Source organism: Synchiropus splendidus, chromosome 18 (assembly GCF_027744825.2).
Source record: "Synchiropus splendidus isolate RoL2022-P1 chromosome 18, RoL_Sspl_1.0, whole genome shotgun sequence".
NCBI classification, from domain to species: Eukaryota; Metazoa; Chordata; class Actinopteri; order Syngnathiformes; family Callionymidae; genus Synchiropus; species Synchiropus splendidus.
This window is the reverse complement of record NC_071351.1, coordinates 11308822-11324278: the sequence shown is the minus strand read 5'-3', so window position 1 is coordinate 11324278 and position 15457 is coordinate 11308822. Positions and strand designations below refer to the sequence as shown.

Sequence of the window (15457 nt, the reverse complement as noted above, 5' to 3'; positions counted from 1 at the left end):
CTAAATAAATACATGCCATTTAAGGAAAGTGCTTCTTACTTTGCTCTGAACTCTCCAGATGGAAAGTCTAAAATTGTCTCTAAATATCGGTACATATTTGTAAGTATTGTGAGTATGTAAAAGCACTTTGAAGATGCAGCATAGTTACTCTATGATCCAATCTAATTCCCCGTACCTTCTGGTGTGGCCCGGAGTCAGATAATAGAACTCATGAATGGTTCCGGATGTCATTTGCTGAAGGATGTCTTCAGCGTTACTCAAATATCCATGAACTTGGCTGGAGGTTTGCTTACGAGAGACCTCCGATGAGAAGAGTTCACGACTGATGTTCCTTGTGCAACTCACAATTTGAGCATGCAGAGTCATTAAAGCATTTCTGCGAACCAAAAGGTTCATCGTCAATAATGAGGCGACTTTTGTGGCTGTAATTTACGAATTGCCTTCTTCCAGATCTGGCCTATGGCATGTATCTAAAGGGCATGTCAGTAGCTTTTCTCTAGTGTGCCGGTAGGTCACTCACTCCTTTTGACCCCAACTAACCTGCTCACACTGAGCATTCATTACAACTGAATTACAACCAGAATTGCTGACTGAAAGGCAACGTGTTTTTGAGGCCCTGTGATGCACGATAATGTAATGCATCAAAACATACCGGCTGATGTGAAATCTTATGTAACATTGCAACACCAAGAGTTGTGCTGGATTCTTTGAAAGCTGGCAGCGTCTTCTTCGCTTTAAAATCAATTAAGTCCAAAAATAGCCGCGATTTTCCTTGGGAACGAAGGCTTTATTTTCCCATGATGCATTTTGAATTTGAGCCCTAAATATTTCATGCAAACTCTCTTTCTCCCTGTCAGAGTCCCGCTTTGTGTCTTCTTAATACTCTATCATCTTACAGCCTTTGAATTTGATGTCTGTTCGCGTCATTTCACTATTCAGCAACTGTCATGCATGGTAGCTTCCTGACCAGGTCTCTGTTTGTCAGCTTCATAGCTCTACACTGCTAAATAGTTAGCTAGCCTACAGTTGTCTTAGCCGCTAGCAACCAACCCGATATTGACAATCCTCATGGACTTCATGAAAAAGAGTGCAAACTGATGCTAAAGCTAGCTGTATGAGAATGAAAACATCCTTCAGTCCAGCGCTGAATATTTTTTCCAGCGCTTCAGGATTGCTTGATATCTGCCAATTCGGCTCATGCTGTTTGTTTACTCCTAGATTGATCGCTGAGTGACTGCCGCAGAAGCTGTTGCTTATAAAAACTAATGAGTCCTGCCTAGATAGCACTTGTGATGGAACTGGGCCGAGGGAGATTAGAGTGAAGGCCACCATCTCTGGATCAAGTCGCCCTTCCCAGTGTGATGAACAGACAAAGCTGGTGACCTTTCGACCTGTAAACCCAAGGCGCAAATGAAAGACAGCTTGAAAGGATGTGACAGATAATGAAGCCGCATAAGCTGCGATTTCAGACTCTGCTGAGGCTCCTCGCTTATACAAGACTCCGGATCTGCCTGCCGTGGCGACGACTGAAGCTTTTCCTCCGGCTGATTGGAGAGTGGGGAGGAGATTGATGGAGACCAGGGCCATGACCTTATGGCTAGTGTGTGGTTCTGCTCTTCATGGCGACCCAAATCACACAACTGCTGAATAATTTAGTCAAAGTCTAGTTTGACAGAAGACCACATCTGTGACAGTGTCAGAGCCAGAAACGAAAACAGAGTTTTGAGCAGTGAATAGCCAGTCTGTGTTACACTGAGCCTACAAAGCCTTAAAATAAAGTGTCAAAGAACAGCTTCGATCATTCAAACAAAGCACACAAAGCCCGTAAATTCAGTACCATGGACAGCACTTCTTGGACCACGCTGCACAATATCAGGATTTCTAAAGCCAGTTGTGGTAATAGAATGACCAGAAAAATGGAAGGTGAAATCACCATACCTTAAGTGCAGGTTTCCATGTTTAGATTTGAAAAAGTGGAAAGGCTTTAAGTGGGATTTTTCAGCATTTATAGAAGCGTTTTTGGATAGTCACACCTATTAACAGCCTGAGCAAGGACATTTCAGCCATCTCATCTTCTCTCCAGGGCTTTCTGTAAAGGTAGTCTTCCTCCCACTCACCGAAGACAATTCATTACAATGGTCACAAGGCAATTATTGTCCCAAACACACAGTATCTGTTTCAGGAAAATCAGTTGTGATCGTTTCCTGTGATCCAACTCAGGTTCAAGCGCTTGTGAGCTTTAGTCACTGCAGAAGAACATTCTTGCAACAGTACCGCCTGAAAGTAATTACCACCCCGCTGCTACTATCTGTATCATTCAGTTAAAAAATGATGTGCTTCGTGTTTCAACCATCCGAACGGAAATCTAATCGCTGTATAACATGTCGTCTATTGGCACCATTGAACCATTGGACAGACATCACTGGCCTCTCAGCTCGTGTCTCCTTGGAGCATTGTTACTATTCATCAGGAAGCCATTCGCCGCGGTGTATTAAACCTGCTGATGTCGAAAATGTGACACTTGATGATTACCTGGAGGAAATCAATGGTGATCACCACACCGTAAATGGTCCCTCAGCAGCATCGACACGCAGTTTGGTCTGGAATCAGTGGATTGAGGACTGTGGTTTAAAGCCTGGATGGAGGTTTGAGGAGCTGCCTCGAAGGAAAAGCAAATAACATTGTCTTCCTCAGGTAGCGAGGAGGAAGTGGCTGCGCCCAGCCTTTCGTGCAGAGGGTGATTCGGCTTAGTCCTGCGGACAGAAAAAAAGGTGCTGTGTGTGTCTATAACAGAGAGATGTTGGGGTCAAAGGATTATTAACTCATCGTTTACTGCCCTTGACCTGCGAAGGGTCAACGTGTGGGAACAAGGTCTGTGGCATTGACTTACAAGTCTGTGCAACCATGTGTTCCTCCTCTTCAGGGGGATGCTGTCCGTATGGTCTCAGTAATTCATGGTCTGCTTCTTCCGTGCGCTTTCATTTGAATAAGTTATCACACGTGTGTGCTGTATGCTTTGAGTCGGTTTAAAAGGGCCGCAGGGCGTGTGTGAGAGATCAGGTGTGTGGAGCCAAGATCACTGGGTTCTCCTTATTAATGTATGGAGCTCACAGCAGGTCGCTGATTTGATCATATGTTCAACAGTCAGCCAGTCACAGAGCGTTTTATATGCTTTTATTATCTCCATTACATGATATATCCGTTGCGGTTGTATCTTGAGGGATGGAGTTAGTAGAAGCCGGGGGAAAATATCACAGCACTAGCAGATTTGACATGAATTCAATCATTTTCAAGTGCATATTTGGGAGGTTGGGCAGTTCTCCTTTAGTGTTGTGAATGGTATTATGCTGGTGCTTCCTTCTGTCGGACCCTGCTATCACAGTGCGGGAAAGGTGACCTTCCCTTCGGCCTCACTCTCCAGCTCTTGTACACAGTAACGTACCGCCATCTCCTGAACTCTTTTCTGCTGTACAAATCTTGTCTTCTTGGGTCAAGGTTGAAGTTTGCGAACCTGCTAAGGTTAAGATCCAGAACACAGTCAGAGGTGTCACATTAATCTTGCCATTCAAATTCAGAACTTGTTTACAGAAGGGGGAATGAATTAGAGGAGCTCAGCAGCAGCGGCAGACCTTTTAAGCCTGCGTTTGACCAGATGTTGTTGACGTTAACCAACGTTGAGGAAGATAAGAGGAGTATAATTTATGTCGTGCTTTATGTGTGTGACTCTCTGTCGGGAGGATAAAGAGAAGAGAGGTTTAAGGAATGAGGGGATGCTGCGGGATGTGAGGCTGAGGTGGCAGGCAATAGAACTCCTCATCAATCCAGCAAATGCGCATCCTTCCTGTGGAGGATACTGCTCAGTGTTCATCAACCACAGGCTTGGACCTTCCTCTGTCTTCCCTCCGCCTCATCCCAGTGTCGAGGCTGAGCTGCTGTATGACTAATATTGCAGTTTGAATGAATTAATTTGTGAGAAATGAAGCTTTTCGAATAGGCCAGAATGTTACTGTATCATGACGAAGCAGTACACTACTAAATTATGCTGACTTTACTTTTGCTCTTTTCCCCCCCAAATATCTCACACTGTTTCACTGTTTCAACACAATGGAATCTTATCTGCGAAGCACAATTGTTTGCAGCACATAGACATTTATCCCCAAACATAAGTCTCCCAGTTGCCTTTTGTTGATTATCACTTCAATATTCTTCGCTCAAATCTGGCGTATTATATTGTGTTTTTGTGTTGCACAATAAAGTTAATCTTGTTGGTGGGAATGGGAGCCAAAACGTTTTCTTTTGTTGTGACACAACCACGCAATCGCACCGCTGTTGGTGTTGATGACAATGTGAGAATGAACGTTGGTGCTCATGCGAACATGGAATGTCATTGTCAGCCGCCAGATATTGAAGCATTCGGTTTCATCCAAATGAGGGTAGTTTTTTTCGACATACGGCTGCTGCACACTGTTATGCAACATTCCTTATTGAGTTCATCATTGACACTTTTGTTCCCGTAAGCTTGCTGTTTATTCCTTTTTCACTTCTGATGTGAAATCAGCGCAGAGTCCCTCGAGACTCCGCCAAGCGCATACACGTGACTGGTTTGAAGATTTCAGTCTCTGACCACTTGAGAGGATGAATTTGAGAAGCGCTCCCATGGGAATAACAGTGAGAATCATACTGTTTTTGCCCTATTATTTTTAATGGGGTTTCATTGTTAACCATTGTAGCATAAAGAAATGAAAATTAATAATTTAAATGTGGGATTATGAGAGTTTCCTGGGAAAATATCCAGGAAATGACAGTAAAATCATAGTACAAATTTGTTGAATAGAATTGTGGGCAGTTCCTGAATATTTTTATTATTTATGGTGCTCTGCCACTTCCCCTAATAGTGTGCTGAATTCCTGCAGGAGCTTACGTCAAAAGAACTAAAACTTTACTCAAAATAACAGTTGAGAATGAGCTGGTAAATGAATGTCAGATTTTCAGAGAAGCGAAAGCCGGGTGTAATTACACTGCAATATGTCACCTAATTATTCTCAAAGGGATAATTATGATATCTTTGCAATTCCTAAAAGAGAAATGATTCTTGTGTTTTCTGTCTTTGTTTGCAAAAATGTAAAACAAAAGCCAAGAGGACGGCAGAGAAACCTATCACTTGATCTGACTTGTCATTTCCTGCTGGGTTTTTTTTTAAAAAAAGCCTTCAAGCAATAACTCGAGCAGTCGGCTGGTTAAAATGTACACTGCTGTAGATGCACACGCAAAATGGAGTTCCACTGTCCGAGTGTGCTGTAGCGCAAGAATTCTCTAATAATAATAATTCCATACAGAGGGAAGTATTAGCTGTAGCAAGCACACTACAATCATAAAAATACACCTGAGCTTCTAACTTACTTCATAATCTCTCAATAAAACGGGTATCTATGTAGATGCTGAATCCCTTCTGTCCATCAGTCATGTCGGCAGACACTCCAGCAAGCGCACAATGCCAGTGATATTTGTACTTTGATCGCCATTAATAACGGCTGACATCTTGTGTAACACACACAGATCCTTAGCTGTCAGCTCCGGGCCTGTACTCGACAGCAGGCTCTAGGAAACAGGAACACTCGGGAGGCTGGACCCGGCTGACACTCTGTCCTCCAGCATTTAACTGTCCCTCGGGAAGAGCCTCACTAACCTTCTGCTTTACAATAAAACTGCTGCTGCCGTCTCAGTGTAGATGAAGCCAGACTTGTTCCTGTACTTTGGGCCATGATCCCAGTCTGCTGCTCTCCTGGTGATAGAGATCTGATCTCAAATTGAGCCACTTTACTTCACTGCTTCTGGAGTCGATGCTAATTTCATTTCACCCCGCCTGCCATTTTTGTCGTGTGACACTCAATTCAGCTCCAGTCATTAGAATTTCCAAGACTGTCATTGCTCAGTCAAAACAAAAGAGGTGTTCAGATCATTGCAGTGATGAGAACCCCTAACTTGAACAGACAAGATTTTTTTTCTTATGTTCCTGACTGTGATTATCTGGACTATTGGGCTGGACAACTGCTGAAACCTTGCAAGGTGGAACACGTTTTCAAATAGTAAGATTAGTACATGTTGAATGCTGTGTGAAACCAATTGGCTGCTCACAACAATTCTGTGTCAAGTGTGCGGAATCAGTCATGAGTCACTGCTAAACTGATCAGTGCAACACCGGTGGGATATTATGGCAAGATGTCTATCTAGAAAAAAAAATCTATCTAGAATGCAGGGGGCGCTCTTGAGGCCGTGGTCAATGAACTGGGGGACACACAAAGGCGGCCAGATGATTTGTTTTGGTGCCGAAGACTAAGGCTGGAAGTGCTAGAATGGAGCTCACAGAGCTCTCAATATTCACTTTACGCTTTACACTGAGGTACTACTAAGTAAGTGTCTCTTGTGTTTGTGTTAACCATGAGCTACAAACCCATATCATGGAGACTTGGTCCTTGGTGTCGCGCCATTTGAAAATGGCTGTAGTGCGCCCCCTCTGCTGGTACATCGCTCCATACTATTTTCTTACAGTTTGGATTATTTATTCTGAGGCTGGAAAACAAAATATTAATCTTGTTTTTACTGCCTCTGCCAGTTTGAGCTGCCTGTGGGAGCTGCTTCACCTGAACTTGCCTGCCGACTGGATTTATTTTTTATTATAAATCCGTTTAAAAATGAGAACTGTAATCGCCCATGCGTCTGCAAATATGAGCGGATTATTAGAATTATTAAGTTGTTTTAGAATTTAGATCTATTCAAATGTTCTCATGCGTCCCTGCAGAAACACAGTTTCAGTTGGATCCTACCGTATCTGTGTCAGGTTTCTACGCTCTCCCTGTGCTCGCAGAGGTTTTACAAACAGTGAGGTGTGAACATGAGTGTCAGTGGTTGTCCGTCTCTGCTGCTGTCTCCTGACCCCTGCACGATGTGTCTCTCTGGCTTGTCTGGGCAAAGCATGGAGGAGTGATAAATGATTTCACAGAATGACTGTGTTGCAATTGACATGGGTCCAACTGTCCACTATCCAAAATGTTGGCACAGAAATGTTGCGACCGGTTGTTTAAGAGAATGCGAACTGAATGCACTGTGAGACCTTTAGGGCAATGATGACTGTCCAAACTGAGGTAGAGGCAAATATTGAATTGAGTACAATGCCTTCAACTTAAAACAGCTTTTTAAGAAGTACTAGGTTAAAGTATTAGGTTTGTTTGTCTAGTAATGTAACACAAATGCTGTTTACATTTCAGCTCGAAGGACAAAACCAGTGGCTTAATTTGAGGAGACATTGCCGCTTCGTATAAAAAAACAAGCAAGTTCGGAGACACATTGATTATTTTGTGATGGATTTGGAATAAATCTGAGGGCAGACCTTCGGTGACAACGATGCTAAAATCAGATCCCTGTTCAGGGTGTCCCTCTGTCTCTTTATTCAAAGTCAACTGAAAGTTGCCTTACCACCTCAAGGAGTCCTGGTATAGAAGGGGGATCCTATAGAACTCGCCCGATGGACGATCCAATTTAGTCCAGTCTGGGTCAGATTAAGTACCAGTCGTTTTAAAATCGGACCCACTAAGGGACGTAAAGCCAGATGGTGGTGCTGAGAGGAAATTAGTTTGAAGCATGACCTGGAGCTCAGAAAGCTGAAACATGCTAACCAATTATCATGGTGTTTTTCCTATGTCTTTTTGCTGTTTTTGAACCTGACGTTATCTTCTGGTTCTGATGGGGCTTGTACTGCATTTTAATGGCGCACTGGTGGATTCACCCACCCTGCTATTACCCAATAACATGCAATAACTCCCCATGGGCTCTTGCTCAGATGCATGTGTGTTTTGACAGTGCTCACATCCCTTAGCTGGCGTGTGGCAGCCTAGCGTGATTGCCGCGAGTATTGCGTGCAGCTTATTGTTATGTTCTCACCCACCTCATATATCCTGACAAATTTTCATCCAAACGGGAATTTCACAGTGTCCTGCACTTGCCCTCCAAAACTGCATCAAGGTCGCCTGTGCTGCTATAAGCCAACTATTTGCTTCCGCAGTATGTCATTGGCTCAAAGGCCTATTATCTTAATAATTGTCCAATCTCATTAACAAACCGAGGGGGTAATTTATGCGGGGCTCCATTTATACTCCATTGCATCGCTACACAATGAGGCGATTTCTGGATCCCGTCTATTTTAAACGCATGAATATCAGCCCGGACTGCTCTGAATCTTGCCGAGTCACTGAACTGGATCTTTATGGTCAGGCGGCGCTGACTTGCTGGCACAAGATGTCACTAAATGAAAACATGTAGAAAGGAACCAGCAGAGGTACAGTCAGGATGGTGAGTGGCCCGAGGGAAATATTCAGCCTCTCTCTCTCTCTAATTACACTTCAGTGCGTGCGGAGGGGGAAGAAGGCAGCGCCGCACACTGGGATCGCTTTAATGGGCAAAGCAGTGATCAGAATCCTATGAGCGCCAAATGCTCTTAGCTCTGAATATTTCAGCATGCTTCACATTCAGCAAGCAGCATCTCTCATGTCCAACAATGTGAAAGGAAGATGCTTTCAAAGACATGTCTGTGTGTCACTGAAGGCATCCCCACGGCTCCCTGACAAGAATGAAACAAGCAGGTGTTTCAGGAAGATTCTACCTGAAGACAATACAAAGGGTAGAAGCTGTTGCTAAGTTAACCTCTACTGCCGCCCGTCTGACTTTTCCCCTAAACTATTTTGTCAATGTTGGCCTTAATGTGATTCATCAACATGTGGCAGTTGACTTCCTGCTGTGCAGAGAATTGCCCGCTGGCTTTATCTCCATGCTTCCGGTTTGCTGGATTTGCAAAGCGACGTTGTCCTAAGGACTTCATCTGAGTTGCTTTTGCTGCAGGCTCATTGTGCATGAAGTGGCGATGATAATCTTTGAAAGACGCCAGAAACTCAAAACACCCCATGGGAGGATAACGCTGATCCAGTTTGGCAATAAAGTGCTCTTAGTTTTTATCTGTCAATGCTGGAAAGTGGTCCAAGGTCCAACTATGGTGAGATGTGGTTTCCGAAGCATAGCCAAGAGAAGAAAAGAAATCCAATCATTGAAGCAGAGTGAGGATTTCAATGCCCAGCAGCTGTATATTCACCTCGAGAACAAGGAGCACGACTCAGATCAATAGCAGCATCATTCCTCTCTTTCTTTTCTGCCTCCATGCGCTCTTCGGTGCTGGCTGGAGGGTAAGTGAACGCTCCAGGAGACATTTATTACGACTCTCCTGGTGGCTCGGTGGGACACAGCCCTGTTACTCCTGGTGCTGCTTATTGCTGTGTCTTGTGTAGATCTAACAGGAGCACTGTGTCAGCACTGTTACGTTCCCTCCCAATGGACCCATGATGGGGGTTCTGACAAAGCAGCCGCCTTTGCTTCAACCTTTCAAAGAGAATCGCTTCGTGGAACCAGATTTATGCGACAAGTTAGATTTATTCTGTCTAAAGAAGACAGTCATATGTTTGAAATCTGTTAGCGTTGTGCTCACGTGGGCGAGGATAGTGTGCCAGTTTATTTCTAGTTTACATTCAGCGGCAATAATGACTATTGTTAGTACAGATGACAAAATTTATATCGTCGGATTCTTGACTGTTTGAACTAAAAACGCACTGAGACAGTGCAAACTTCCACCGAGGAGCTCCTCTCTGATGCTCAGTTGACACTCAAATTAATAAAATGACTTCCATAGCTCTAGAAATGTGCGTGAAATCAAGGCTCCCTGACCCGGACTCGAACCTCCCTAGCCTAGCTGCATTTCATAAGCTTTCAAAGTGAACTTACCTTGTATTGTTTAAAAAAAATGAGTGAATCATCGTGTGTTTTGCCTCCATAAGTTTATTTATTTTAGCGGTTGCATGATAGTCATTTGTTTCTTGTCACATCACAAATATTTCCTGAAAGTTTCATCAGAATATCTTGTGTCTTTTGTATTTTGCGACGTGCGTACACTGACATACACAGCATTCAGTGCGGCAATCATAAGCACTACCGTAAAAATGCCATTGTCTTTACTAGCAAATGTCACCAGGCAAGTTGGATGGCTGTGTTTGAATGTTGAAGTGCGACGTGTCATTCTTGGCGCCTGAGTTATGTGGCAGTCAGCGGCCAACTGTTGTGGTCAATGCTGTGGTCTGAAACAAACACTGCTCAGCCACAGAGCAGTGCAGGCTTTATTAAAATTTACACAGCTCTGCTTCTGAGTTGACAGAGCCCGTTGAGAAAAAACGTTGCGCATGCCTCCTTACAATGAAGCCAGTTTATGTTTTTAGATTTTCTGGGGTAGATTCATTGTTGTGCATTATTTTCTAGTCAGGTGAATGATCAGTTAGTGCCCCAATGAATTCCCTGTATTAGTTGTGTTTATGTTGATTTTTAGGAGGGAGAGAACACCAGGTTTTGTGTGATCTGTGATATTATATCAATACTATCCTGTCATTCCGAGGCTTCATCAGTGCATGGATAAGTCTGTGGTTTGTCAGCCGGTGTGTGTCAATGTGTAGGTGTGAGTCAGTTTGTCAGCAGTAGCGCCTACAGGATGGGAACACGTGGGGCTACAGTGGATGAATTACAGCAGTGTTGTAAACGCGCTGGTGTGTTTGTCAGCATGCTGCTGTGGAACACTGACTCAGTTAAGTAGCTGTTCTCGCTCAGCAAAGATCGTACGGGAGGTCACAGAGACGTAAGAAGTGGCAAAGCAATGCGGTGAAATGAAAACGTGCGTCGTTAACATTCAGCTTGCAGGCAAGATTTGAAGCCTGCTGTGGGAGAGAGCTCTTACCATTGACTGATGGCTGACTCACTCCACTGTGATACACACAGCATCTGTTGGAGAGAATTTGATGCAGCACACATTTCTGCTCTGCGAGAACCATGAGTTTTCATAACCTTGATGCAATTCTGCTCTCTCTTTATAGTCAGATTAAAGCTGCCTTTTGACGAATAAGAACATTAGCATAGCCGTGACACACTTCAATTTGTCACATCAGGCAGCATTGTGTTGGTTTGCCTACAGCTGAAGCGATTGGCTATCGCTCCCGTTTTTCGCTGCAGACGTATAACGTGCGGTCAATGGCGAAAATAAACGGACCTCTTCAAGTGGTTAATTATCACCATGGCATTGGAAAATGTTACTTATTGACTGGGGGGTATGTTTAATTCAGCCGGATCCAGTTGGAGAGGGGAGAAAACGGCATTAGCCATGCGTCAGAGCTGTCAGCCAATGTCACCTTTTACCTCCAAAAAGAAATCCTGTTTAACAAATACTCATTTATGTTAATCACATTACAGCTGCCGGACGTACATCACTGTGAAGTCTGGGCTCTCTTACATGAATCTTTGGACACAGTGAAATACCGCCATAATTATGATGCACTGTGATGAGGGGAAAAATAAATTATTAAATGATTCCAATTCACTGAACGACCGATAATATTTTCTGAATATAAAGTCAAAAGCAACAATATTTTTTGAACTGTTTTATGTAGTACTTGCCAAATCTCGCTGACCGAAAACACTGACTGGTTAAAACGAGATTCATCACCGGATTTGTGCTCATTCTGGTCTGGATGACTTCTTGCTCTGTATACAGCTCTGTGCGCCACCTGCTGGCTGTGGTCCGTATGTTCCTCTATGGTGACGTTCCGGCTTCATTGCTCAAATTTACTGTCTGTGCCACGCTGCCTCTGAGAGCTCCACACTCCACTGAGAGCATGAAGACATTTACTCAGAACAATTGCTGCTCCAAGGACACACACAGAGACGGTTCTGCTTGGAGTCCAACTCTAATGACAGAACTGATCTCCTGAGCTTGGACGCCTACTTCAGAATAAATGGAGAATGAGTGGCTGTCGCTCAAGTATTTTAGTAGTAAAAACGGCCAATAAATGTGTTTGTCAATTTAGTTGTTTTTAAATGTGATTATTTCTTTTTATATGTTATTTTATCTTGGGAATATTGTGTTTAAAAGTCAGTAAATAGATGATGGATTTGTACTTTGTAGATGAAAAATTGATTGGAAATGCATTTTTTTCTTCTGCTGCAGGTTGGAGCATTCAGGTCTGAAGACCTGCGCTGATGTTCTGAGGAAAACCGCCGACATGAAGGGGTTAGGAGCCAATCGCAGTCGCCATCTATCAGACTCGTGCGAACCAGCGGGGTGCCCACAGAAGCCTCTGTGCCCTTTAAACTCGGACCCTCACAGCGCTTTTCTGTTGAACCCTTCCATAAACCATTATGGCACCTTGGACCCTCATATGCACCAGTGTTCCCCCACCAGCCCGACCGCCTTGACCCCTGACTGTCTGCTCCCCTATGGTCAAATGTCCAACAGCAGCACCTTCCCTCGTCTCCATTACACTCCCCAGACTGAGACGGCCGACTGCCCTCAGGCCTGCATGGCTGCAGGTGGGCCAGGCAGAGGGGCAAATGCGCTGACCACCTCCCTCTCGATGGGTATGGGTCTTGGCCTGGGTCTCACTGGTGCTCCGATGATCACAAGTGGATCTGCGACCATCTCCTCTGCAGCTGTAGCCAAGATGAACCGGTTACCCACAAACCTTCTGGATCAGCTTGAGAGACACCTGCCCCTCCAGCGGGATGGCTTCAGCACTCTGCAATTCCACCGGGGGCGCATGTCCAAGCAGAGGAGCGAGAGTCCGGGCCGGATACGGCACCTCATGCACTCGGTGCAAAAACTTTTTGCCAAATCACAATCTTTGGAAAACTCTGCAGTCAAAGGCAACATGAACGGGCGCTCAGCAGGAGGAACACCGGGGTCTGCGTGTGAAGAGGTCGGCCGGTACAGAAGCAAGAGCAAGGACCGGGCGAAGACTGAGGGAGCAAAGACAAGAGGGAGACCCAACACACTTGGACTCTGGGGCTCAGATGACGCCCTCGACTCTGAAGCGACCAAAGCTGGCACCCTGGCTGTCGGTTACCGAAATCCACTGAGCATGATGACTCTGGGCCGCGCAGTGTCGGACAGCCAGGCCGCCCCCAGATACATCCCACAGGGCTACAACACCATCTCTGCACATTCTCTAAAGACCTCCAAAAGCAGCAGTGACCTCAAGTTCCTGGCCTGCCAGGCGACACAGGTAGGCCCCAAAGATCAAGGGGAGCGGATGAGGAGCAAGGACGACACCATGGTGAAGAGAGGGTCCTGGTCCACTCTCACTCTGAGTCAGGCTCGCCAGGTGTTACAGAAAGGATCGGCAACTGTGAACAGAACCCTTCTCAAATCCAAGTCCTGTCACCAAGAGCTGGCGCAGCAGTTCCTTCAGGTAGGTATCCGTCAAAATGATATCAAATATATGTCCACAACATTTTTATTTTTCTAATTTAGGTGCCGCTGGGGGACTGGGCCGGTACTTTGGGTCACGGCCGCACCAAAGGAACTGAAATCCCGTGTCGGAGAATGCGCAGCGGCAGCTATGTCAAAGCAATGGGTGACCCTGAGGACAGTGAGGAGTCTGAGGGGAGCCCCAAACCATCACCCAAATCGGCTGCTCGTCGCCAGAGCTACCTGAAGGCCACACAGCACTCCCTGAGTGAGCAGCAGGCGCCCCCACCGTCACGCAGGTGGGTCCCTAAAAATCCTATTTTAATCATCATACACGCCAGTGTGTTGTCAGCAGGGGGCAGCACATCATCACAAACAAATAAGCTAGAGCGCGCTGGACGCTCTAACTACTGCTGAACACGTTTCCATGCGTCACTAAAGCGAATTGATTTTACCCTCCGTCCTGACTGACAGGCTTTGTTGCCACACTCATATGCGGGAGGATTTTCTGTGGTCTCCGCTGCAGGCTGCGTGTTCTATGCAGCATCTGAGGTCAGTGTCATGCGGGAAGTATGACCCTCAGCCCTCCCTTCACCAGAACCACACTTAACCCACAGCCACGTCTGGCCCCTCAATGTCCCAGTGCTTTTGCTTCCTGCCTCTGCACCAAGAAGGCCCCTTGTACAACTGCTTTTAAGTTGCAAATTCACCATGCAAATCACCCACCACACAGCCTTGTCACCACAGATGTATATTAGCATGAAGTGCATCAGCCAGATGCATTTAAAAATACTACTTGTCACTTCAAAACAAGCTTTGAAATGTCTGTGTTGTCCATCTTGAGTTCTTCCATTGATTCCCACAGCTCCCTGCCGTCTCTGAAGGAGCTGTCCACAAACCGCAGCCTGGACAACCTGGACTGCCTAGTGAGTCCTGTTGAAGCCCCAATGCGACACAGACACAGCGATTTTGGACAAGGCTCTAGCACATTGGGCAGAGGAGGCAGCTCCCAGGTACAGTTCTTCAATTCTGTAGCGGATGGAGATCGATTTTCCCAATTTAAAATGACATAAATTACAATGTAAGGTGATGAGGTGTGGTTCCATATAGCATCACTGCAACTGATTCACACTGCAGTTCTTGGCCTGTGTCAAGATTTGTTGCTAAAATAACATCAAATCTTGACACAGGCAAAGAACAGCCGTGTGAATGAGTTGCAGCGATGCTATATGGAACCACAGCTGTGGTGCTGGTATAAATGTCAACCTCTTGTGGCTCTGTATGCACGTGCAAGTAGCAGTCTGTGCTGGCCAAACAGCTTCAGAGACGCTTGAAATGTCTACTGGGGCTGTTCAGTTGGCAACTCAGTTGGCCAGCTGGGAATAAGCAAAGGGAAAAATAGAGCTCAAGTGTGATTGCAGACTGACAAAGTGGGATGTATGAATCACCCCTTGAGACTAAATCTTCTCCATAGCTTTTACATTTATTTATCTCTTACATTGTAACTGGTCACATGGGCAGCTATTTTTAAACAACTGTCGCTCAAGTAGTTAAAAGAATCATCCATTGATGATGCTATTTTAGGAACTGTTTCAATGCTCAAAGCAAAATCTTGACAGAGGTCACTAGTCGAATCAGACCAGAACAATCTGTTAGAGGTATTTTGGGATTGAACCAGATTCCAGATGAAACGCCTTCATAGTATTTGCCAAGTTAATTGTGATTAACTTGATAACCCAGATTGACCCACATTCCCATTGAAAGACGCCTGTCTGCCCTCAGCATGTGAGTCGGCACATGTTCTTGCAGGTCTGTGCGCAAGGCTTCATGCACTCAGTGGCCCACTGTGAGGGGGAGTCGCAGGCAGTGGAGGCACTGGACCTCCCTGCTCCCACGTGCTTCCGGTCCCGCAGCCACAGCTACCTGCGGGCCATCCAGGCGGGCTGCTCCCAGGATGATGACACTGCTTCTGCAGACTCAGACTCACCGCCACCCACCTCAGCAGGCTACGGCTACAACACGAGTGAGTATAACATCATGATATAGAGGCCAGCGGCTCTGAAACAGTAGGTGAAAACATCCATGGAAAAGTCTGTGGAAAGATGAGATGAGATGAGACAATCTTTGTGTGTATTT

General features: G+C 45.4%; 1 protein-coding gene across 4 annotated transcripts in view; it reads left to right on the top strand.

Annotated features, from left to right (window-relative positions):
* dlgap4a (discs, large (Drosophila) homolog-associated protein 4a) overlaps nt 1-15457 on the top strand; it is a 51694-nt gene that overhangs the window by 25992 nt on the left and 10245 nt on the right. For 2 of the 4 annotated variants that reach the window (XM_053850165.1, XM_053850163.1), the window contains 4 exons: nt 12083-13322; nt 13385-13620; nt 14187-14334; nt 15104-15344. In XM_053850165.1, coding sequence (XP_053706140.1) covers nt 12138-13322; nt 13385-13620; nt 14187-14334; nt 15104-15344 — 1810 coding nt within the window. In that variant the 5' untranslated portion in view covers nt 12083-12137. Of the gene's footprint in view, nt 1-12082; nt 13323-13384; nt 13621-13795; nt 13874-14186; nt 14335-15103; nt 15345-15457 lie in introns of all 4 variants that reach the window. The other 2 variants (XM_053850168.1, XM_053850164.1) reach the window with 2 other exon arrangements.